The 24690-nt window shown below is 47.4% G+C and overlaps 9 protein-coding genes across 9 annotated transcripts; 4 read left to right on the forward strand and 5 right to left on the reverse strand.

The window, feature by feature from the left end:
• Positions 1-77: 77 nt before the first annotated feature.
• N7479_000505 (Helicase C-terminal) lies at positions 78-2653 on the reverse strand (the record flags this gene model as incomplete). Its single annotated transcript, XM_057248203.1, has 9 exons — positions 78-577; positions 662-810; positions 866-1059; positions 1128-1279; positions 1424-1503; positions 1563-1923; positions 1977-2112; positions 2164-2221; positions 2280-2653. The coding sequence occupies 9 exons, from the start codon at positions 2651-2653 to the stop codon at positions 78-80; spliced, it is 2004 nt and encodes a 667-aa protein (XP_057112635.1).
• Positions 2654-3511: 858 nt separating this feature from the next.
• N7479_000506 (pantothenate kinase) lies at positions 3512-5115 on the forward strand (the record flags this gene model as incomplete). Its single annotated transcript, XM_057248204.1, has 4 exons — positions 3512-3742; positions 3874-4156; positions 4218-4737; positions 4788-5115. 4 exons carry the CDS (start codon positions 3512-3514, stop codon positions 5113-5115), a joined length of 1362 nt encoding a protein of 453 aa, XP_057112636.1.
• Positions 5116-6158: 1043 nt separating this feature from the next.
• N7479_000507 (uncharacterized protein) lies at positions 6159-6788 on the reverse strand (the record flags this gene model as incomplete). The annotated part of the gene is made up of 3 exons (XM_057248205.1): positions 6159-6415; positions 6464-6530; positions 6588-6788. 3 exons carry the CDS (start codon positions 6786-6788, stop codon positions 6159-6161), a joined length of 525 nt encoding a protein of 174 aa, XP_057112637.1.
• A 1557-nt stretch (positions 6789-8345) lies between these two features.
• N7479_000508 (uncharacterized protein) lies at positions 8346-9047 on the reverse strand (the record flags this gene model as incomplete). Its single annotated transcript, XM_057248206.1, has 4 exons — positions 8346-8620; positions 8671-8694; positions 8749-8815; positions 8871-9047. 4 exons carry the CDS (start codon positions 9045-9047, stop codon positions 8346-8348), a joined length of 543 nt encoding a protein of 180 aa, XP_057112638.1.
• A 1683-nt stretch (positions 9048-10730) lies between these two features.
• On the forward strand, positions 10731-12278 carry N7479_000509 (uncharacterized protein; the record flags this gene model as incomplete). Its single annotated transcript, XM_057248207.1, has 1 exon — positions 10731-12278. One exon carries the CDS (start codon positions 10731-10733, stop codon positions 12276-12278), a length of 1548 nt encoding a protein of 515 aa, XP_057112639.1.
• A 774-nt stretch (positions 12279-13052) lies between these two features.
• pigc (phosphatidylinositol N-acetylglucosaminyltransferase) lies at positions 13053-14629 on the forward strand (the record flags this gene model as incomplete). Its single annotated transcript, XM_057248208.1, has 2 exons — positions 13053-13374; positions 13452-14629. The coding sequence occupies 2 exons, from the start codon at positions 13053-13055 to the stop codon at positions 14627-14629; spliced, it is 1500 nt and encodes a 499-aa protein (XP_057112640.1).
• A 900-nt stretch (positions 14630-15529) lies between these two features.
• On the forward strand, positions 15530-16997 carry N7479_000511 (CAZyme family GH18; the record flags this gene model as incomplete). Its single annotated transcript, XM_057248209.1, has 4 exons — positions 15530-15606; positions 15668-15960; positions 16028-16628; positions 16685-16997. The coding sequence occupies 4 exons, from the start codon at positions 15530-15532 to the stop codon at positions 16995-16997; spliced, it is 1284 nt and encodes a 427-aa protein (XP_057112641.1).
• Positions 16998-17126: 129 nt separating this feature from the next.
• N7479_000512 (putative NRPS-like enzyme) lies at positions 17127-20527 on the reverse strand (the record flags this gene model as incomplete). The annotated part of the gene is made up of 3 exons (XM_057248210.1): positions 17127-17172; positions 17258-20175; positions 20228-20527. The coding sequence occupies 3 exons, from the start codon at positions 20525-20527 to the stop codon at positions 17127-17129; spliced, it is 3264 nt and encodes a 1087-aa protein (XP_057112642.1).
• A 409-nt stretch (positions 20528-20936) lies between these two features.
• On the reverse strand, positions 20937-23007 carry N7479_000513 (FAD-dependent oxidoreductase; the record flags this gene model as incomplete). The annotated part of the gene is made up of 4 exons (XM_057248211.1): positions 20937-21841; positions 21904-22084; positions 22140-22536; positions 22589-23007. 4 exons carry the CDS (start codon positions 23005-23007, stop codon positions 20937-20939), a joined length of 1902 nt encoding a protein of 633 aa, XP_057112643.1.
• Positions 23008-24690: the final 1683 nt, after the last annotated feature.

Consider the following 24690-nt stretch of genomic DNA (forward strand, 5'->3'; position numbering starts at 1 on the left):
TTTCTTTCTAGTTTCGATTGTAGTTCGTATTCGTGGGTATCTTTCGTGCTGAGCACAACCAAAGAGAAGGTCGAGCTCTACATCCAGAATGAAGATTCTTCCTTGGGAGGAGGAGATGGAGTAGGGGCCCAGTCAGAACGGTAGACCCCAGTCCGAGCTTCACCCTCATGAACTTCACTCTTGCGTTCTGTTGAAGCGGCCTTGGGCTTGGGACCAGGCGCGGGAACAGCGGGCTCGTCGTCAGTAGGGTCATCATGGACGGGCTCCTCGTTGGCATCTTCGTCATCGGTTGCAGCCACATTTTCAGTCTCCACGGCAACACCAGATCCAGCTTCAGCCTCGGCGTCGGCATCAGAGCCAGCATTAGAGCCAGCCTTGGATGCGTTATCAAAGAAGTCCTTGTCCGAGTCATCGTCAAACTCTAGTAAATCACCCTCAGGGCGGTACTCGTCGAGGAATTCTGGGATCTTTTGCTTGCATTCGATCAGGATCTTGACAAGATCGGAGGCAAGATCCTCATCGCGCTCATTGTAAAAGGAGGTCGCGATGCCTTCGTTACCAATGCGAGCGGTACGGCCTGTGGATAGTAAGAATATGTATTAGCAGCAAGTTCATCAGTAGTATCAGGCAGAAGGCAATTTTGAGATGGAGTAACACTTACCAATACGGTGAATGTATTCGGTGATACCTCCGTGCATACTGCTCGGGAGGTCGTAGTTAACGACGTGGAGAACATTGATCACATCCAATCCACGAGCAGAGACACCGGTGGCGATCAGGATAGGGCACTTGGCAGATCGGAAAGCACGGCTGTTTTGATGGGTCAGCACAGTAAAGTAAAACACTGGATCGAACGAATACTCACATAGCATCCTCGCGTTCAAGTTGAGTCCGTCCACTGTGGATTGAAGTGGTGGGCATTCCAGAGTTGTAGAGGTAATCATCAACGAAGTCAGCCTGCTCCTTGCTGTTGACGAATATCAAGGTGCGAACTGGCGGCATGCTGATCAGCAGGTCGTAGATTGCGCGCATCTTCTTGTCCCTATCAACCCAGACGATCTTCAACTTTCATGTTAGCATTGATCTGAAACCGCTCAGGTTCTTCCTAATTTTCGGTGTACACATACATCCTGCACAACATTGTGGTGCGAACTGCCGGCTCGGCCAAAGCGGAGGCGCACATGATTCTGGTTGAGGTATTGCTTTGCCATTGTGCGGAATTCCTTTTTGAAGGTAGCAGAGAACATTAGGTAGCGATGGTCGTCGTCCTCGTTCATATCTGCCTTAAGTCAGCACCTGAAACGCAATAACGTAGTGAAAGCGCAATAAAGAACGCGGTGGGGAACAAGGTAGCGAACGCAGTAACTACGCAACGTAGTGGGGTGATGATGCGGCGCCATGGCAAACGATTTCAGTTACTTACCTCCTCCAGACATGATCTTCTTGAACTCCGCCTCCCAGTCCTGCTCAAGCATCTCATCAGCCTCATCAACGACCGTGTACCTGAAGCGGTATTAGTATCTAATATTGCACAGATGTATATCAAGTGATCCACAACATACCGAACGCGGCGGAGAGAAAGAACGTGAGTCTGCGCCATGAAATCAATAAGGCGACCAGGAGTTGCAATCAGGATGTCACATCCTTTCTGAAGCTCCTCCCGCTGCTGACGAGGCGGAGCACCGCCATAAACGACACATGGGCGCAGCATGGAGCGATAGCATAAACGACGTGTTTCATCAAATATCTGAGTGGCCAATTCCCGAGTGGGACAGACGATCAGAACCAAAGGCTCTCCGCGAACAGCATCCTCCCTTGGATTGAATCTTTCCGTGGTGTTTGGGCGAGGAGCAGCCAGCTTTCGAGCCTTGCCCATCAACTTGGAAAGAATAGGAATGAGGAAAGCCCCAGTCTTTCCAGAGCCTATGGTTTATCAGTACCAGTTTATACCAAACAAGATATCTCACAGCACATACCAGTTTGGGCCACCGCAATAATATCAAGATTGTTCAGAACAGCCGGGATCGCATAAGATTGCACCGCGGTGGGTTGCTCGTACCCACAGAGACGAATGTTGTCAAGCATGACTGGGTGCAGGCCAAAATTTTTCCACTATGAATCGTCAGCTTGGCCCATTATCATCAACTTCTCTCGCAAACTGACCTCGGTAACGGCCTTGATCTCGTTGGGACTATCGATGTTGACCTTGTAGCTGTTGAGCCTGGAGAAGAAACCACGTTAGATATCAAGCGTGCTATCACCATATTCACGTCACTTACTCGTCGATCTTAGCACCAACGCGAATGATCAGGTCGCTACCGAAAAGCTGCTCCTCCAATTCGGGGACGGCAGGGCCGACATCACCATATTCGTCCTTCCACTCATAACGGGCAGCAACTCCAGCCCAATCACGGTGGTCCTTGGTATTAGCAAGTTCGTCATATTCAAAGGGAACTGGATCAGTCCAGCCCTTCTCACGGGCAACCTGCTTAGCAGTCTCAACGGTGGGTCCGACACCAGAAAGCACGCCCTGGACAGGCATGTCATCAGTGTTGGAACCGACCACAGAAGTGGCTTCGGCGGCGGAGGCCTCGCCAACAGCAGACGCAGTGCCGGCGGCTGAGGCAGTCTCGTTCTCATCATACGATTCCATGGCTCAAGCGATCTTGTATCAAGACGATTGAGTTATGGGATACAGCGTGGGTAGAAAAATAAATAGGGAGAGAAGAGCCGAGAAACAATCAGATTTCATTTAGGATTATCCCACGAGCAAACAACGCGCATCGAACGCGGTGGGGTTCCTTTTTGCAGGATCTCGAGCACAATGCCTCTGTTTGTTTTGCATATGAGGTACCTCGAGTGAACGGCAAATTCATATGGGAATCTCTAGATATACGGAAGTATACTGGAGGTACCTTGCTATTTTTAGGAAGGAACGATCCATTCACACACTTATACGGAGTGCAATATGGAGGTACCCCGTAGATATCCACGAACTATTTGAATACGCTATGCAATTCTGACGACAATTAATCAGACTACAGGAATGGGTAAGTTATAGCTTCTTTTATGGATAACTTGAAGGAGTCCAAATGTTCAGATCCGTGCTTGTATGATTCAATATCAAGCCGCATTGCACCGATCCCGCCTATTCTACCTATTCTACCTATTCTACCTACGTAGATCTTGTTCAACATCTACGACCATATCAACAGATATTTTTAATATTATTTCAGTTCGCTCTGAATGTGATGTCAGGCGAATGAAAAAATTATGGATGGTGTGAAGCCATACCTAGATCATATCAATCGATTGCTCCTATATACCTACCTACCTACCTATAGGTAAAAAGGTGTTTATGATCGACAAAAAGCCTCGGGAACGTTAGCTCCCTCGGCCAGAAAAAGTGGAGCCGAACCCGTTCCGGGTAGAAGGAGAAATACGCAGTAAGCCTGGGAACGGGGGTACCTTATCCTTCTCTGACGACTCTACTTCCTTCACAACATTCATCATGGCTTCGGAACCCATAGAGGTAGATACTACTTCTCGGCGTAAGCGCCAGAACCGTCTAGAAGCTGCAATCACCAATCCCGGAGCTGTTAAAATCAATGTCACCGGCGCCTTCATTGTCGACGACGAGCCACGATCAAAGAGTCCAGTCGATGCAGAGGGTGTACACTATGAAAATAAGGATATTCGTCTCCCGCACCATACTGGCGTTGTAAGCCATGTGGCTGTCGATGTAAGTTGTCCAGAATTTATTTTCTTTCGTGCCCCGCACCGCGACCGGTTCCCCCGCAATCTAGCGACCGCGAAGACATCTTGTCAATATTGAAAGAAATCATCACTAATAACGGCATTGGGACTCTATAGATTGGCGGGACACTTGCAAAGCTTGTTTATTTTACTCGAGAGCCGGATACTGCGGATAACGGTGGTCGGCTCAATTTTCTGAACTTTGAAACGCACCGGATCGATTTATGCATCAATTTCATTCGACAGCTCAAAGAGGAGCACGAGAAACGCAATGGCTCGGCAAGAGATGGACTATGTGTTGTAGCGACCGGTGGTGGTGCATACAAATACTACGATCGGCTGAAAGAAGAATTGAATGTTAATATTCTACGGGAAGAAGAGATGGAATGTCTGATCATTGGTACGTCCAGGCATATGTTCAATCCAAGTATGGAGTATATCGTCTAACGTCTTAACAACAGGTCTGGACTTTTTCATTACCGAAATCCCCAACGAAGTCTTCACTTACAGCGATTCCGATGCTGAACCGATGCAATATGCTGAAGCCCGGCCCGACGTCTACCCCTATCTCCTCGTCAATATAGGATCAGGTGTGTCTATGATAAAAGTGTCTGGTCCGAGACAGTTTGAGCGTGTCGGCGGAACACATCTCGGTGGTGGAACGTTTTGGGGCATTATGTCGTTGCTGACGGGCTCCCGGACCTTCGATGACATGCTAGCAATGGCCGACCGCGGAGATAACAGCGCGGTGGACATGCTTGTAGGAGATATCTATGGCATGGACTACACCAAGATCGGTTTGAAGAGTACAGCTATTGCCAGTACGTTCGGCAAGGTGCTTCGATTGAAAAACGATGCCGAGCAAGGGGCTGACGGCGAGGGCTCCATCCGCGGCGATCACCCCAGTGAGTCCAGCGAGGCCAGTCATGGACCCAAGCCTAACCCGGAAGATATGAGCCGGAGTCTGCTCTACGCCATCAGGTATGTTTCATTTATTTCCATTCGACCGAATCCGCACTAATCCCGATTAGTAATAATATCGGTCAGATCGCATATCTGCAGTCAGAAAAACACTCAGTCAAACACATTTACTTCGGAGGCTCATTCATTCGCGGCCACCGGCAAACGATGAACACCCTCTCCTACGCCATCCGCTTCTGGTCCAAGGGCGAGAAACAAGCCTATTTCCTGCGCCACGAGGGCTACCTTGGCGCCGTTGGTGCCTTCATCCGTCGCCAGCCTCAAAACTGGGGTCGCAGAAACAGTGTTGACGACGTGGTCGCACCGCAGGCGGTCCGAAACCTCGTTCAAAATAACAATGTCCTTCAACAACATGGCAGGTCGTCCAGTGAGCTATAAACATTTGCCACTAAACTATTGTGACCCTACTTTCCCTCCGCTTCGAGTCTTGATACCCCTGGAAAGCAATCTATGAACTACCAATGTTGTGCCGGCTTCTTTTGTACACTGGGCCCAGATTTGGCCGCTTTAATTGGCCTGTGAAAAGCCATCGTGGCGATTCCGTCCGGCATTTGTCCATGTTGTACATTTAGATCTATCTGAAGCTTTCTAGCTTCCTGTTTGAATTTCAAACACGTTCGGTTATCTTGTTAGAGAAATAAATTCCATATCTCATTCCTTTTTTTTTTCGGGGCTATGTACTTTAATGGCAGTGTGATCTCCGCGCATCAACCAAAGGCTTTGGGGCCCAGGTCTAATTACAAATGCGAAAAATGCCCAACGCTTTACTGTTTGCAATATATATGAATACCCGGTTGCTTATAAGACCTTTTTGTGTCTTTTTGGTGTAATTTTCCGAAGTCTTCAATTTTAAGATGTCTTGCATATATATATTTCGTTTTGGTATCGCGTGTTTATTGATGTTGAAGCTAGAAGCATAAAAAACTATGCAGCCACGAAATACTTATAACTACATTACGGCACAGCGCACTTAAGAAACAGGTCGCAATTATGAATAATGATACATACACTACAAAGCAATAATTCGCACCGACATTTTTGTTCTGCGTATTCAACTTTTCCCGAGCTCTTACACGTTAATTCCTTGGACCCTCTCCACTTCAATCCTCATTGCAGGCTTCGACATGTCAATCTATGATTGCCTATATAATTTTCGAGTCGACTCTTATCAAGAATAGATTCCAATTACAACTTGACTTCTATCTCTATGGCTGGTTTGCATATTTCCATATCAAGAGAGTAAAAAAAGCACGTATTAAATTCGAACGTATGCAGCAGATACCTTTATGTCTCACAAAGGCGAGTGAGTGACATGCTGTGGACTAAATGTACATGACTGGAGAAACCCCCGGGATGTTATTCCTTCGACACTTGGATGACCTTCACAACCCTGGGGATCCACCTTTCGACCCATTGTCTGCTCACTGATGTTTGTTGTCGTAGTCATAGTACGGATTTGGGACAAGAAGATCGGTTCTCTCGTTCATTTCACAGGGTTGATCATAATTATTGTGGCGATTCATGAGACGGTTCCTGACAAAGTCCAGATCACCATAGGAGCTAGGCCATCTTGCATAGAGAATGCAAGTAGGAACCACCCACTCAGCATTGTTCTTACTGTCAAACGCGGAATAGATGACAGCGGTGCTGTATTTCTGACCCTCTACCCGGGCGATGTCTATATCTGTTAGTCTATTCTCTAATGAAGGACAATGATGCGACCTACTGTAAGCTCCCTCGTCGCTCTTGCAACGCCCTACCCCATTGATAGAAATGCAGCCGCTACTAACATGCTATTATCCAAATGAGTGGCGGACAATAGTAATATAAGGCCATTTTCGCAAACTTACAATCTTGGTACCATCGCCAGCGTCTCCAGTGGGGGACGCGCTAGTCGTCGAATACGACAGACTAGTAGTAGTAGCAGTAGCAGTAACAGTTATAGTATTAACAGGTGTCACGGGATAAGAAACGGAACCTTTATTGATGCTCGCGACAGCTCCGCTGACTGAGATGGCTTGAGCCAAAACGCTGAGTGCTAGGAATCGCATCTTGAAGTGAAGATCAAAGAAATGGAATGTTGATGAAGAAGGGATGGATTATAAAAAATCGAATTAGCATGTTTCTGATGTACTTTATATATTATTTGATTTCTATACCCCTGAGCAAGTTTGACCTGATATACCACTGACTAGAAATGGTAAAAGGTAGACCATCGGTTGTGCAGTACGGAATACTGCCATCTTAGCTTGGCATTGAACCACTAGCCAGAATAGGTAAAATGTACACAAACCAGTGATTCTACCACGTGAAAGGATAATTGCAAAGCAAAATCCATATAATCCTCCGAAGGAGCAGCTAGGCGTAAGGTATTTGTGGAGAAGTTGATTTATACATTTAACATATTTTTTAACCAACTTTCTAGCTAATTAATTATTGTTCTTCTAGCTATGATAGCAATGAAGTGCGGAAGTGCGGTGTATATCAAAAAGCAGAATGCCTAAAAGATATCACAACTCTGCATAAGGACCCGACTATTATTGTAATAATGTATTGGACACAGCTGGAGTGCACTGAACACAATGCCCACGCAACCTCGCTGCCAGGATTGAGAATATCCGGTTTCGAGGCATCACTAAGCCAATAGTGTAAGAGCATAACATGTAGCGATCATCATATGAAACTCAGCTAGCCCTTTCTTGATATCGACAGTCGGCTAGCACAGCTTCTCTTATTCCTCATTTAAGGGAAAACCCCGACCCTAAAGACAGCAACCGCATGTTTTCGTACAATATCTATGGCCATTAGGACGGAAAGAACTACGTGGCTTCGAACAACATCCATATGCTAGGTCATAGCAGCCGCCTCTTCGTGCGCAATTTTCCATTAAGCATAAGGTACTATTATGCCAATTTTCTAAGGGACAGATGTCCTCGCCTCGAAGGACCGATGGGACAGAGTGTGTTATTGGGTTCCAGCATCCGCTCCACGATCCAGTAACTCTGCTCGAGATTTCGCATCTCCGAATGCCACTCGCCTAATTGCTATTGCCGTTGCCTTAGATTATTTAGTGGCTCTGCGTTTTCACATTGGGTGATTAGAAAGTTTTCGCCTTGGACGATCTCGCCTAGGCGAAGGTCAACTTCAATCATATTCTGGGCCTGTGTGGTGTAATTTGGATCCTGCTTACTTTGAGCGATAAATTCTTTTACAATTCGAAAGACCTGGGCATATATCCACCATCTAGCTGCTCTTCCAGGCGACTTTTGGGCTTTTGCTTCGAATTTACTCTCGAGACGAATCAACAGCGATTTGAAGGTTATATAGGCAGGCAACTATCGATAACCAGTGGATTCATGATGGAGATTATAATAAGGATTTTAGTTTTGAAATAGATGATAGACGTGCGAGAGCTAGGGGCAACTCGAATGAGCACAAAAGAAGATACCGAGTGCTTCGCGTATTATATCGTTATTGTTGAATAGTTAGTATAGAGTAGTAAAGAGTGGATCCTGTAACTAAAGCGATAGATATAGGAATTGGTGATACAGGAAGTGTATTTTCAGCTGACAGAATCCTCTATTGTGTCTTTGCTCAGGAGGTCAGCTTTAGTTGTATCGACTATCATATCGACGCTCGTAGAGAAAGTATGGATTCGGGATATCAGTCTGAGTTTTCTGCTCTTCAGGACAGCACTGGAGATACTTTCTGGTGCGATCGAAGAGACAGTCATCAAAAAATTCCAGATCACCATAGTAGCTAGGCCAGTTTGCCTCAAGCTTGCACCCAGCCTCCACCAAGATAGCAGTATGGTTGTCACCGTTGAACTTCGAATGGATAACAACGCTGGCGGTTTCATCATCAACCAACGTGTACGGACCGCCTACATTTGTTAGTCTGGTTCCCTAAATGAAAGACGATAATGCGCCTTACTGTAGTATGGCTTGTACAGGTCTTCTGTATATATCTGTTAGTCTTATTACTTGAATGAAGCACAACGATGCCACTTACGGTTTTTCTCGTCGCTCTTGCACAGTGTGACAGCTGAATTAATCAAAATGCAGCCACTTCCCACATGCTATTATCTGAATTAGTCGCGGATAGAAGTAATATAATTGCTTTAGCGAACGTACAATCTTGGTGCCTTCTTTCAAGACCCCATTACGGGAAGTTGAAGTAGTAGTAGCAGCAGGAACAGGAGGAGCAGTAAGCAGAGCTGCTGGAATGGAAGACTGGTCCCGGAAGTTGAGGATACCTAGGCCACTAACTGAGATGGCCTGGGCTAAAACGCTGAGTACTAAGAATCGCATCTTCAAGTGAAGATCAACTAGATGGAATTTTGATGAAGAAGGGATGAATGAGAAAAAATCAAATTGGTATGGTTTAGGTGTTCTTTATATATTGTTTTACGTCGATACCCCAAAACCTGACACCACTGACTGGAAAGGGTAACAGGTAGACCATCGGCTGTGCAGTACTAGCATCTAAGCTTGGCATTGAACCACTGGCTAGAATGGGCAAAATGTAGATAAAGCAGCGATCAACAGTTCTACGATGTTGTTTTATGCTCGCTGATTTACCCTATGATATCTAGTATAGGTACTTGGGATAAATTTGGAAGGTACGATTCACTTTCTGTATACGGTACTCATATTATTGTTAACAGGGATTGTGCCTTGTTCTTTGCTTTTAAAATCATAAATTAGCTCTTTCTATATTCAAATCGAATTCTTCTAACCGTGACAGCATGGACCTCACAGCCCCTCATACTTGTGATTTTTGACAAATCTTTCCCTTCGAAATTGCCACAACGGTACCTTATCCTCTGGTCAATCGGAGATTGCGTACGAAAATAAGTCTACGGTTGACGAGAATGGAGATGTTGTCTGAAGATACATGCCCCCTCCATCATAAGGGTAATGGACCTATATAAAAGCGTGTAATTACTGTGTCTAAGCTCGGAGATTCCCCTTATTTAAGGAATAGGAGAAGCTTGCCAGCCGATCATCAGCATTAAGTGAGAGTTGGCTGCATTTGATTGATAGGATCGCTACACGTATTGTTGGGAGCTTACATTTTTGGCGTGGTGATGTTCGAAGACGAATATTTCCAATTGTGGAGTAAATAAAGGTTGGGTTCCGGCTTATGTCAAGCTTTTTTTCTCTCTTTCTTTTCAGCTTCTTCGTCTGCGTGTACTTATTCAGGAGGCTCTTTCAAATGGTTTGGTGATACAGCTGTGGACTTATAGAGAAGACATGCAAAAGCAGTCGGCTTCTCACACGGCCTGTATGTTCTTAATCACATAGGTTGGTTTCGCCCAATATTGGAGACTTTATATAAAAACAACTCGAATGTGTTTGGGTTTTTTTGATTTCTTTTTAGGTGTGTACAAGCGAGTAAAAGGCATAAACTGTGTAGACGACCTTTCTATGTGTAAGCTTTCATGAGGTTAAAGGTCTAAAAGAACGACCATTATCTATGTTATTGGAGCAGTACTTCAACGTCAGAAGGTAGTTGAGTAGGATGTAGGATATAAGATAACACACTTTTAGAGGGATGAATTTGAAGTCCCACTCCGTTTTGCTACGAACTATGCAATTATAATGGTCTCATTCCAGTTTTCTATGTTTACGTCTGATATTGAATTAACCGTGTTCGCAATCTGTATGATATCGTCAATGCATCTTCCATTATCACTGTGCTAGTGTTGTGTTCCAATTCCTCAACTCCTATTCTCATCCCTAGGGCTTTTCCTTTCAGTTCTTTTTACTACAGCCTGTTCATATTTCTCTTGTAAAAAGCTCTCAAGCTATCACATAGAGCCAGGAATTTCTTTACACTGACCATAATCTTCCTTCTATTGCCATTTATTTGCACTATTTTTCCTGCTGCTTTTCGCTTCTTCCTCCTTCACTCATCTTCCTTGTCTTTTCTCATTTCTTATCTCCATAATCCACACATCTTTTATCTTCTCTCTCCCAATCCTTATCAATATGATGGAGAACGGGGTTCATGAAATTGCGGATCAGTTCGAAAACCTAACGGCCCAATCTCCGGCTGCTGAGAATGCATCTCATCTATCAGCCGCCCAGGTTGAGGTTACCGAGCCTGGTCTCCAGGACTCTGTTCCCAACGCACCCGAAGGCACTGATCCACAAGTCTCGGTCTCAAGTCAGTCTGAGCTCACGGATATCGATGAGTCCCTGTGGAATGATCCAGTAGATTCTGCTCACGTATCCCAGTCTCTTTCCACTAAATCTCATTTTATCAACCCTACTGCACCCCGTGTCGGTTACAAAGTCTCTGCGTCTGGTGAACTTGTCATTGTTGAAGAAGAAGAAAGCATCATCCCAGATGTTCCTGGGCCTCGGAAAACTCCACCTCCCGCGTTCATATCCTTCGACCGACTAGCGAAGGGCTTATCTCCGAAATTGACACCTAATCCCACCATCTCCCCCACTCAGCCTCGTTCCCTAGCCGTGGAGCGCATCATGGGCCCAAAGCAGCCTATCCCGGCCAGAATTCTCGAGCTTCTTGAAGAGTGGCATGAAGTTGATCCGGATACGGAACACCCGGCCGCTTTGGCTGGCCGTGCGCCGTCAACCTGGAAGAATTTTCAGGCTTTCAACGACGAAGGTGATGAGTGTGAGATATCCATTTTTCAGATTTCGCTCAAGGGTCAGGCCCGACGAACTTTGACATACCGTATCATGATACTTCACTCCCAGAATGGACCAGAGGAACTTGTGGTCTATGGGCAACCCCGCCCTAAGTTTAGGGGGCCGTTGGGCAAGGGTACTAGGGGCGTGTATCTCTTGGACTGGCTGGAAACTGAGAAAAAAGGACACGTTCGGGCATGCGGACTAAAACTGTGGAGAAGCGACGAAAAGAAGATTACCTTCAGTGCAAATATGTTCGACGATGGACATAAGTGCACTCAGCTGCCTGGCTCAAACGATGTGTTCAACATGCGTGCTTCCCCTTGCACGCCCAAGAAGGGAACCAAGCCAAACAGGGATATCGAAGATGCTGAGTCGACCTCCTCTGAGCCGCCTTTTTCTCCCTTGAGATCTAGGCGCCAAGGTTTGATTAATACAAAATCTGAGAACGAGAATGAAGACAGAACCCCGGTTGCCTCACGCCCATCCTGGGGGCATAGTATTTCGCCGAGTCCCACCTATGATAAATCCCACCCTCTGGGAAAGCCATGGAAGCCTCAAAAGAGGCGCCGGAGCACATTGAGCTCCAATTATGAGCCTACTCTTCAAATTCGCTACAAACTGATGTCTGACGTGTCAGACCAGATCCGCGTCTTCAAGACCAACGACGCCAAGGTTGTGTTTGAAAAGGCCCAGGGATTCTACAAGGGTAGTGACAAGCGCACGGGACTGTTGTGCACTGTTTCTGGTGTTGAGGGGGTTCGATATGTGGGAGAGGGGTGCATCGATGAATTCGAGATCCTTCAGGAGGATATTCGGAAGTCTTCTGATTTTAGTTATGAAGAACGAGTTGTGGAGGTGAAGCCCGCGATGGGCTTTTAGATTCCAGTCACACGACTTGTTGAAATGGCCTGGTGAAATGGTATGTAGCTAAAAGGTCATCGGACGACGACTTTTACCAGTTGCTACTACTCATACTTGTGGATGTGGTTGGCCTGATGGTCATTTCGGTAATTTTAGCTTGTTTATTTTGTGTCAAGGAAAGCCTGATCCAGGTTGAGAAAGTCCGCGCATGCGTGTGCGTGAATGTATGTGTACCTACTTCGAAAAAAATTCAAAAAAAAGGACATTTGTCAGATTACCTTACGGGCCTTGAGTTATCTAGCAAACATCGCCATCTTCATGATGTATAGCAATCGGATCAAAACTGGGGACTCTCAGAGCTAGTTATTCCTAGGCATATTTTTGATCCCCTTTTTTGTTGCTTTCTGCTAATTTGAAGACATAATCTGGATTAGTGCCGAATATATATACTCGAACATTGTGAGTGAAAATGATGAACAACCTAGGACAAGTGGGGCATCTTTAGTCTCGCCATACCAAGATAAACAAAGCTAAATACACCCTATATGTCGAAAAGAACCCCGAAAAGACATCCGAAGTGGTCTATCCACCTAAGAAATGAGTCCTAAGGACTCGTCCAACCCTGAAGAACAAGGGCTGATGAAGTCACGTGCGTGTATAGATAACTGCTGAATCAGCCTCCAGATGCCCGCGGGTCGCGACCTCGCTGACAACAGGCCGTCACATCTACAATATTCACCGGGCTTATTTTCTTCTCACGCCATGCCCCGACGCTAGTTACACCTGTGCTCGATGGCGTCTCCTCCCTCGCTAGACCCGTTACCTCCCCCAATCCCAGTCGACACTCATCCCAACCGCGCTCCGGGGTCCAAGTCTCCTGAGCTCCAACGGTCCCTTCCCGACCCTAATCGACTGGCGCCCGGGGATGCATACTTCGCACCCTCACTCTCGCGCGCCCGGTCCGCACCCACCAACTACGAAGAAAGTCTGCGGACGTTGAGCGTCGATAACTCGGCCCATATTGGGTCAGCGTTGCGCAAGAAGTTAGGCGGTGCTGGACGGCGTCGAAAGCGGAAGGGTGCTTGGAAGAAGCTACTTTGGGTTAAGCAATCCTGTATGTCTACGTGTGAGCCCGGGTTCTGTATAGGGCTCGAGGTTGGTGTTGAGCTGTTGCTGACAGTTGATTCATAGATCCGGATAACTATACCGATACGGAAACGTTTCTGGACCACCTTCAGCGTAATCCTCGGGTGCGGCCGTATGATTTCTGGCCTCTGGTAGCTGATTCGACTGTGATTGTGCAGCATGTGTGTTCGGTGGTTATCTTTATTTGCTGCTTCGTTGGCATTGTTCAAGATCGAGTGAGCCCCGTCTCGATTGTCTGCTGGGGAAGTGTTGGCACTGCCGTGGGCTGGATTCTGTGGGATAATTGGATCTGGAAGGAGCATGAGGAATCTATGCAAAGTGCAGTTGGGATAACTGGAGGCGATGATGGGTCCAGTTCGACTTCGTTTGCTAGCGCCGTCGATACACCCGCCAATGACGCACAATCGGGGGATACAAAAACGAATGCAATTCATGGCCTTGGGTTGTCTATGTCCGGAAATGAATCGAAAGAGCAATTCGCTCATCGCAGTGCTGATTTCAGTGAAAGCATCGACGCAGTGGTGAATTTGACAGCGCAAAGTGCTGTGCCATCTGTTCCAGGCACCTCCGACATTGGCACTACAGACCCGTCGATATCGCAGGAGACCAACGGCGCTTCGGCACTATCACCGCGCAACCGCCAGCGCTTGACTACAGTCAAGTCGGCTTTCCTTATTTACTTTTCCCTCTTGGGCCTCAGTCCCATCTTGAAATCTCTTACCAAGTCCACCGCCAGTGACTCTATCTGGGCGATGAGCTGCTGGCTTTTAATAATGAATATATTTTCTTTCGACTATGGGAGTGGGGAAGGCGCAGGCGCCACAACGAAGTTCCCTGCTTCTTTGTCCACTAACGCAGCTGTGATGGCTTCCACCGTGCTCGCGTCGCGCCTGCCGTCTACAACCCACGTGTTCAGCCTCATGCTGTTTTCGATGGAAGTATTTGGACTGTTCCCTATTTTCCGGCGCCAGCTGCGACAGAAATCATGGACTGGTCATGTTCTTCTGACACTCACACTTGTCATCGTTGCCGGTGGCGCCGTTGGAGTTACGCTGAGTGGCGGATGGGCCGCAGCCATTATTGGATCTTTCCTAGGAAGCATCCTGACCGCATTTGTTATGGGCGGGTGCAGCTGGTGGCTTATTAGCTTGCAAAAGTACAAGAACGTTGTGATCGGTCCCTGGGACCCTGCCCGGCCAATCATTCGGCGCCACTGGAACTAAGCCATGTTTGATTATTGATGACTTTTAGCGCGTAATATAGACTGTCGGCGTTTGGTTGGATCTTCTTGTTGCTTATACCCTTAGATCAGTTTAATATTTTGAAACATCCTAGAGGTTCCAACTGCTCGTGTTCTGTATATCGCTTTTGGATATCCTGTCATGACTAATATCCTCCAAGTACCACTTCCCTGAATCTTGGGCATTATACCGGGGCTCCATTTCTATCTATAGTCACTAGGTTTAACTAAGGGGGGAATGCGGGCTTCAAAGGCTTCGAGGGAATGAACGCAAGACAAATCTGGCATACCAAGCTTGTACGGAGCGAACCGTTGGACCGCCTTGCACCATTTACTATCAAAGCAAAAGCTTGTGATATTTGAAATAGCTCAATTGGGATCATGGACCTCGATCTATTTTTATCCATTTACCTATCGGGGACAATATCTAATTTAGGCAGCCCGAATTCCCTTGGCATTCCACAACCGCTCTTAGCGCCCGTTGCCCTTTCTTCGCGCCTAGAACGATTCCTTTCTAGGGGCCTCCCTGACTCTATCATCCAACGAGACATCTGGATAGTGACTAGTCAGTGATGGGACATTCCCAAAGGAAAGGCCCGCATGCCACGCATAGACGGACATCTGGAACAAAACCCATGACAGACCTGAGACGAACATTCTGGCATGTTTGGTGGCTATGCATTCTGTAGGACTCGAGACATTATAAACCTGACCTTCTTCTGTGCTCCAAAACTCCCTCTATTTTCACTTGGTCGGTTTGCTTCGCGGCCTAGGGCTGCTTTTGGACTCCCAACAACAGACTGGACTGTCTATATATTCTTCCAAATTCCCGGATTGACCCGTCTGTAAACATATTACAACTATCGTATAACTGATTTTCATCATGTTAAAACATTTTGCCCTTGGCCTTTTGGCCGCTCAGTCCGTGGCTGCCGCACGCTTTGCAATGTATATCGACCAGTTAGTACAAACTTGTTTGATTGGTTTACGAATATCGAGCCCACAGCTAATACCTACTCAGGTACCATCACAGCTCTCTCCCAGGCCAGGAGAGGACTGAAGGTATTGACCATGCAATCATGGCCTTCGCTAGCTCAACGCTGTTCAACTCGGACTCACCGCAACCATACACGCCATTTGAAAGCACCCAGACCATGCGCCAGCGCTTCAGTCCCAATACCAAGCTACTGGTCGCAATTGGTGGCTGGGGTGACACTTCTGGCTTCTCCGAGGGAGCAAAGGACGAAGCCTCGCGCACACGATATGCCAAGAATGTTGCTGCGATGCTCAACTCAAATGGATTCGACGGCGTCGGTAAGATACCACAGCAATGTTTTCAAATGAAAATGAACTGGAACAAGTTACTAACCTATATAAACAGATATTGATTGGGAATATCCTGGCGGCAACGGCAATGACTACAAAAAAGTGCCAAACTCGCAGAAAGTGGACGAGATTGAAACCTTCCCCCTCTTCCTTGCAGCTCTCCGTAAAGAAATCGGCAACAAGACTCTCTCTATCGCGGTACCCGGTCGCAAGCAGGACTTCATTGCTTTCACTAAGGAGCAGGGCCCTAAGATCTTCGAGCCTGTCGATTTTGTCAACGTCATGAGCTACGATCTGGTTAATCGCCGTGATAATGTCACCAACCACGCTAGCGGCATCCAGGGATCCCTGGACACTATTAACGAGTATCTTGCCATTGGGGCTCCTCCCGCAAAGCTCAACCTTGGCTTTTCGTACTACGCTAGGTGGTACACCACCGACCCTAACTCCGACTGTGCTGTGAACCCTATCGGCTGCCGTCTTGTTAAGCTCGAGAACGATGATGGAACGGACAATCTCAAGTCTGGTGTCGTGACGTTTGATAACACTATTGCACCCGCACCTGCTGATTTGAAAGAAAGCACCAATGGCCTGTGTGGATTCGATGCGAAGGCCAAGTGCCCATCAGGGGCCTGCTGTAGTTCTTCCGGCTACTGGTATGCACAAACTATTATTTAGCTCTGATTGACATCTAAACTAATTTTTCCTACAGTGGTACTACCGATGAGTACTGCCAGGCTGAGTGTCTATCGGACTATGGTACCTGTGCTATCCCTGTCCTCACATCATGGCGTAAAGCCCAGCGGGATGGCAAGACCGATGCGAACGGTGGTGGTCAGTACTACTTCGACAGCGAGAACCACCTCTTCTGGTCGTGGGATACCCCCGATCTGATTGCCCGCAAGTTCACAGAAATCGTCACGGAAAAGAACCTCGGTGGTGTCATGGCTTGGAGCTTGGGCGAGGATACCTACAACTTTGAGCTCTTGGAGGCTATGCAGAAGGGTCTCAAATCTCTCTCCTGAACCCGAGAAGCCCCCAAGGTCTGAGACAGTCTGTACCTAGTAGATGGAGTAAGTTACTGGCTGAACCTGTGAATGAGATACCATATTGCTTTTTGGCGTACTAGTATGATGCTTTACTGCCCTATCAAATTAACGTTGATTCCCCTTGTTTATGTTGCCATTGTCATCCCAGTATCTCGAATATGATGTCATGCTAAAATTCAACTAAGATATTCTCTGTTCATTTACTCATCCATTTACCTATCCATGAGTCGATATACCTTTGCATTAGACCAGTAGCAACGGGGTCCTCCACAAAAGCCAAAAAAGGGCAGTCTCGGATTGTATGCCCAGTTTCAAAAGTAAGACCGACCTCATTGTCCGAATCTGTTCCTGCAGCAGAACCTTCCACCTCCGATTGGCCATGACTTGCATATTTAGACCTCCAGAAATCAATGAGTTTAACACTAGGATTTTTCTCCGGATCCTGCTCACTACTCGCCAGTCTCCGAAGCCACTCCTGCGGAGACACAACCTCAAACTTCAGCAATCCCGATCCCTGCCTCAAAGCAGGAAGCAAATCATCCTTCCAGCTAAAGGTTCGAGGATTAACCAAATGGTACACCAAATTTTCATTGAAAGGCCTAACGGCAGTCATGGCAATATCTGAAATAGCCCGACCACACTGATCAACAGGCAACCAACTCAGCCGCTCATTGAGTTCCGGCAATGCACCCGTCGTCAACGCACTTCGGAACATGAGTGCAACAGCTTCAGTCTCATTCCATTGTGCGCTGACCGTATCACCACCAAGCTGGCCGATTCTCAGAACTCGGGCTTGCATGCCCGTCTGGCGCATGGCATTGCGGGTGATGTGTTCTGTTACCAACTTCGACCTGCCATATCCCATTTTCTGTGCGTGCTCCAAGTTCTCAATTATGGTCTCGGGAATCGATGCGGGTTTGGGCGTGTTGCTTGCAGCGCTGACACTAGAGCAGAAGAAGAAACGTGCAGGAGAGGGTAGGTTGGAGCGCAGACAGAGGTTGATGAGGTTGTATGTTCCACGGATGTGCTGCTGCTCGAAGGACTGTACGCCTAGATTGAAGTTCACGGCCCAGGCACTGTGGATGACGCAAGTCAAGGATGATAGTAGGTGTTGCAGATCGTGGTCCTTGAGGCCGAGATTGGACTTTGACATATCACCAGGAATGGCGTGAAGCTTTGCAGCCTCAGCATCCGTGAGAGTGATGTTGCGATCAGCTAGTGATTTGTAGAGACGAGATCCCGCCGCTGCTTGCCCTGGTGCGCGCACGATTGCCCAAACCTCGGAGACTGTCGGTCGCTTTAGTAACTCCAAGACAATAAATGCTCCCAAGTTGCCTGTTGCGCCGGTGACCATTACAGCCTCTGTTTCTGGGTTTCGGATAATTGTTGGGAAATGTTGAGTGAAGTGAGAGTACTTTTCGATCATTTCATGCATGGATTCAAGCTCATCTTCCTTCTCGAGTTCTTCACCAGTTCGCAGCTGATAGAGGTGCTTTGCAAGTGCGTTGACAGTGCCTTTCTCGAACACAATATTCTGGGATAGCTGGCCTCCTTGGTCGCCGATATCAATATCGCGCATGATATACCTCCAAATTTGTGTAGTCTGCAAGCTGTCGACTCCAGCAGAGAAAATGTCGGCCTTAGCACTGGGTATGTGTAGATCTAAGTCTTTGAATCTTGAAAGGAGCCAATTCTCCAGTTCTGGAATACTAAGCGCGAGGGAACCTCTCTTCTGGCCACTGCCTTCGAACTTGGCATATACTTGCTTGATATCCTCCTCGAATTGCTGATAAACCTGAGCGCGGATACAAGTTCCTTTGTCAGTTCTGGGATAAGCAACATCAGAGCCCTTGATCACGATGAGCTCTTTCGGGATTCGGGAGAACGTCTCAGCGCGAGAATTTGCCGTTTCAACAGCTGGCCAGATAGCTTCCAAAAATTCATCGTTGCTCAAGTGAGGCACCTTGCCAGGAGCACGGAAAATCAAAGCGCCAGGCACGGTCCGCTGGAAGCCGAACACAACGCAGTCACTCACGATAGACTCTTCTCTAACGCAGCCTTCAATAGGAATAGGAAGCACTTTTTCACCGTTGACCAGCGTAATTCGATCATCCAACCGACTCAAATACTTATAATAATTTCCCTTATCTGGATCCGGATGTCTGGTAAACAGATCAGCAGTTCTGAAAGAGTTCTCCGGGTTCTTTGCGTTAAACGGTGGCTTTGAGTTCGAGGGCCCCTTGCTCGGCAGGCCATCCAACGCAACGCATTCAAAGACCCCGGGCGAGATCTCATCCATCAGAGTGAGCTCGGCAACAGGACGGTGCAGTCGCATATACTGCCACTCCTTATCTTCCGGTGCTCGGAAAGAAGTCATGATTTGTCCTGTCTCCGTCGCTCCATAGTTGCCAACCAGATTCACGCCCTGTGCCACCATACGGTCGCCAAGATCGTCTGGGCAGCTGGATCCTCCGTACAGCACAAGCTGTGGGCGAGCCAGTGCTTGAATGCCTTCTTGCTTCTCTGCTAATAGTTTGATCACGTATGGAACGGCACTTATTTGCTGCGGCTTGGCCACTTGCAGGGCATCGACGAGATTTTGGTATGTGACCGGAAGAGAATGGTTTCCCAGGTATGCTGGTGCTCTTGTGAAAAATGCCCGTCCAAGCTCCATCAGAGCATGGGAATGAAAGAGTGGACTGATAGTGAAGAGACGCAGGCCGAAGCTCTTTCGAAAATTGGCTAATGTTTGAAGGTTGGTAAGGAAAATTGGCTTCGGGAAACCAGTACTCCCAGAAGAATGTAGAATCCAGGCAATTTTCTTGCCTTCCTGTGATGGGTCCGCACCAGGGCGCTCAAAGCGAGGTGTATCAACAGGACGGTTGAACCAGTCCTCTCTTTGTAGTAGAGAGAAGCTCCTGCAACCAGGAATACCGGTAGAAATTTCAGCTACAACTTGCTGAAACTGTCTGGCGTTGATTAATCGACTGCAATCTGCCATATCCATCAGTCGGGTATAAGCTGGAGCCGTGAGACGTGTAGACAAGAAAAGCACCGCATATCCAAGGCGATTCAGCGCGAAGAAAGTCACCACGACCTCGAAGCTAGATCCAGCTAGCAGAGCAACAACAGGGGCCTGCTTTAGAAATGGGTCCTAGGAGATAATTAGTTAGTATTGACATGAAAGAATGGCATTCCTTTCTTACCGCAGGTACAAGTCCCTGCTCCACATAAAGGCGAACGGCGACATCGGCATACCGATCGATGTCCCCGGCTGTATGCTTCTCGAAATCAGCCGCTCCATGAATCGGATAGCATATCAGAGGCCGTTGTGCCTCATCTGGCTGAGCAGCATGAGATTTTAAAAGGCCGTCGATGGTCGCGAACTGTTCAAACGTAGGCCACTGGGAGTGAAGCGTGCCGTTCAATAGCCGAGTCGCGATATCTTTGGTTTGGAGTGGCACCACGCCCTCTTCAGAGATCGTGAAGGTTACTGTAGCCGCCATTGTTTTATAAAACTTCAATGGTAATCCATTTGCTCGAGATGGCTTTATACTAGGCAGAAAAGCCCCATGTTGGGGTAATCCCACGCATCGCGGGTGCTTTTCCGGGTTTCCGATTTGATGCCCCGGAAAACACTTATCCTCGGTTTTGGATATCCACGCTATTTCCAGGTGCAAATAAAGACTCTTAGGAATACTGGTGGAACTAGGTTATATCTCAATGATAGTTGTGGTGTTTAAACAACTTCTTCGTATCAGCCTAGAGTTGGTGTTGATGAGCGCGGATATCCGAGATGGACAATGCACAGGTAATTCCGCAACTGAAAGACTCAATAGTGCTCATTGTTGTACATGGTTCATGTCTACAAAGGATTCACTGTACATATTTAAATCTACCACACACTCCATCTCCTTAAACCCGGCACAACCGACCGTTCTGGTCCGGAAGACCGTCGAGGCTCTTCACAACCCAATCCTCACTGCCGACAGCAGTAGGCGCATAGAACAAGCCAGTCGGGTCATAACGCTGCTTAAGCTTATACAAACGGTTGTAGTTAGTACCGTAGAAAGACTGCTGGAAGGTCGGCTCTTGAATATTCGCCTCAGACATATACGCGCCGGAGTCAGGGCAGACAGCGCGCCATTTGTCAACAGCTTGGGTGAGGTCAGCCATTTTGGACTTGATTCCGGCATCAGAGGTGCCTTCTTCCCAGGACGCCGATGTGATGGCGTGCATCAGAGTCTGGCGGAAAGCTGGGTTGGCTGCATTCGAGGTGAAGCCCTCTTGCAGCTCAGCTTTCATGTTGAATGCGAGCAATGGGTAGCCATCGGTAGTAGTGGAGCGAATGGCATCGAGGGTCGCATTCAGTGAGGCGGCGGTGTCCCAGTTTGAGCGAGGGAAGAGACGGGAGCCAGTCATCATCAGTGATGAGGCTACCACTTCGAGGGGGAATCCGGCAGTCCAGGCATCGAAGAAGTTATCGTAGTAGGTTGTGTTTGGCTGGATTGAGATGCCCAGCTCGTTGAGATCATCGTACCATGGCTTGATTAAAGTATTGAACTGGTCCACAGTGTGGTTGACGGCGAAGAAGGGGTTCATTAAGAAGACGAAGGCGCCGGGGCCTGTGGACATTACCCAAAAGTAGGCGTAGGTACCAGCGTCGGCGTGAGCAGGGAATCGTGCCAGGTATGATCGGACGGCAGCCCAGAAGGTGTCCGCGGAAACATCTTCGCTAGTTGCAAAGTTAAATGTTGAAACAGTCACGCCGACCTTAGGGTAGACACGAGAGATGATGGAAGTGACGACTCCGTAGGTTGCTAGTGGGGATGTGTTAGATAAAATTGACAATGTTTAGAAGAGAACACGAAAGCAAACATACCACCGCCACCGCCACGAAGAGCCCAGAAAAGATCTGGATTGTGTTCTTTAGTCACTGTTACGAAGCGCCCGTTGGCCAGCACGACCTCGAGAGCCAAAACTTGGTCAGCAGCCAAGCCGTAAATGCTGGACATAGGAGAGTGACCGCCGCCTAGAACGTAACCACCGGAAACACCAACAGTCTAACCAGGTCAGTCATTTTGCACGATATTGATATTTGTGGAATGATCAACTCACCTTGCCTTCACCACCAACGGCAGTGAATCCAAGCTTCTGGCTCAGTTCATAGACTTCAAACGCCTGAACACCTGAACCCATCTTGACAGCTGGACCTTGGTATCCTGAGCCCCGATAGTTCTCAATGTATTCAAGGTCCTTGAGGTGGTGGGTCCAGATACCCAAAGCACCAGCACCGGTTGATTTTCCATTGAAGTCATGGCCGGTGTTCTTAACCACCAAGCGGATACCCGCGTTGCGTGCAAAGTTGACAGCAAGCTGAATTTGAGCCACAGTGCTCACATTCACAGCATAGCTGCTGTAGCCACCCACTGTGCAAGATGCAGAGGCATTGGTAGTGGGCAGGCAGGTTCTTCCCTCGAACAGAGGCCACATTGCCGACGCCGGGTCCGCAGCACTAATCGCGGGTCAGTATACAATGTCTGTTTCATACATTTGGTGTAACTAACTGAAGGTTGGAATCAGACCACTGCGCGGAGATTCTCTCGCATTCAGCGGTGTCATATTGGGGCCACGAAGAATAACAAGACGCAGCTAGTGGGACTGTCTTGATGAGAGCGCCACCTAGGAATTTATTCAAGGTCGACCATGCGAACCGCGACGGCCACTGGCGGTCACCAGGGAAAACCTTGCAACCCAGTATAGAGCGCGAGATCAGATCGGCGCCATCGCTGCCAAATTCAACCAGGGCTGACTCGTTCTGGCTGAGATTCGCAATGTCGAGATCTGTCAACTGGAACGTCTCGCTATCAAATAGCGGTGCGCCAGCTAGAGTGGTGGATGAGACCTGTCCAACGAGGGCATCTCCGGGTGTTACTAGCAGGAGAGCACCGAGCAAAATGCCCGTCAGGGACGAACAAAGGGACATAATGAGAGTATAGAGAGGAAGAAGCTATACCCGATATTAGCACTAGGGAAAAGTTGGCAAATGGAGACCTTTAAATCAAATCTTCCACACTCGCCAGCTCAAAGTATACTTCGCACATGGCGCGATGTATGGAGTCTAGTGTAGGCAGTACTTTTGTACTAGCTTGCCATCCCCACTGCAATATGAAATGTCTCAAGTCCTCTCTTCTAACTCCACTCCCGTGCATCTCTTCCAACCATAATGAAAAGATAAAAATGGAGACCAATGGGCCTTCTCCGGATCTTCCCCCCGTTCGGTAGAATTTCCCAAGCCACACTTTATGTGTGACGCCCAATGCGAGTTATTGACAGCCCGGTGCACTAGCAATGCACAAAATGGGTCTCCAAGCGAGATTGTCGCCATTGCGATAACGGAAGATTCCGCACACGCGAGATTGGTTTCTCGGCTCGATTATGGTGAGGCCACCATTTGGTCTTACCCAACTCCATCCGCTATGCTCCACTTAGATAGATCTGATCTACTTTCTGGGCAATGAAAAATGTGCAATGTAAGGAACTAAGAGAACGTTGCATTTCATCTAATTTTGCCAAGTGAGGACTAATTAAAACTAACGAAAAAATTTAAGCGATGGACTACATGTATAGAAGCGGCAATTTCATCGGGGCCAAATATCATATCTGAGATAAGCAAATTGTTCAGCCTATGCCCTCGTGGCAGTACAGGGATTCACAGTGACTAGACATAAGTAAATTGCTCCCTTGTCCCCACCTAGGTCACCATACGTCTTCCTAAAATGCGTATCCATAAATCAAACCACTCTAAAATAGTACGCACAGCTGCGTTTTTTTTCACGCGTAAAAGGGCTGTATTGTTCACTTCTACCAAAACTAGTATTTTTATATATGCTTTATTAGTCAAATCCAAGGTTACGCATAGAAAAGTTATGTTCATAATTAAGCTTCCCCCCTTTTCAGCCGTTTAGTTATACTGAGAAGTGGAAGAAACTATAGAAAAAGAATATCTAAAAAGAACATCAAAATGACTGCCAAAATGACTGCCAAAATGATATCACGCGGCCGATTATTCTTGTGGAAGTTTTGATATACGTATAGACTTGTTGTCCGGCAGAATATTATATAATCTACAAAGTAATCGGTGCAGTGCAATTATCCATGTCCACCTGTAGTCTAAGGCTCCATACTGGCATAAGTGTGTAATTGGGTGAATTCTTACTATCCCCTTTTTTATCCTTGCTAACTGCAAGAGCGATTAAGTGCTCCACCAGAATACGAGACAAAGGCTTTGTACTATCTGCAATACAATTGCCCCGGTATTGTTCTGTGCTACAATTAGATGTTTCGAAACCTTCCCCAAATGTACAATTCAACGATCTACTACATAATACTCTATACTTGTAGTCAAATGACAGGCGAGCAATAACTAGGCTTTCTTTCTAGGGTTGAGGCTTAGAAGAATAATCGCACTGAATTCTAGAACCCAATCTAAATGGAGGCGTGGGCCCTTCTAGGCTGTTCACTATTGGCCCCTTAATTCCCGAGGATTAACTGCCATCAAATTAGTCGGGAAACCAACGGCGCAGCGCATATTAGTTCAATTAATGCGTTAATAATTTGTCCAGTCGTAGCATCCGTAGCATCCTTGAGATGTCACCTGAACTAGAGC

Source organism: Penicillium vulpinum (assembly GCF_028829585.1).
Source record: "Penicillium vulpinum strain IBT 29486 chromosome Unknown utg000001l_segment0_segment0, whole genome shotgun sequence".
Lineage (NCBI taxonomy): Eukaryota > Fungi > Ascomycota > Eurotiomycetes > Eurotiales > Aspergillaceae > Penicillium > Penicillium vulpinum.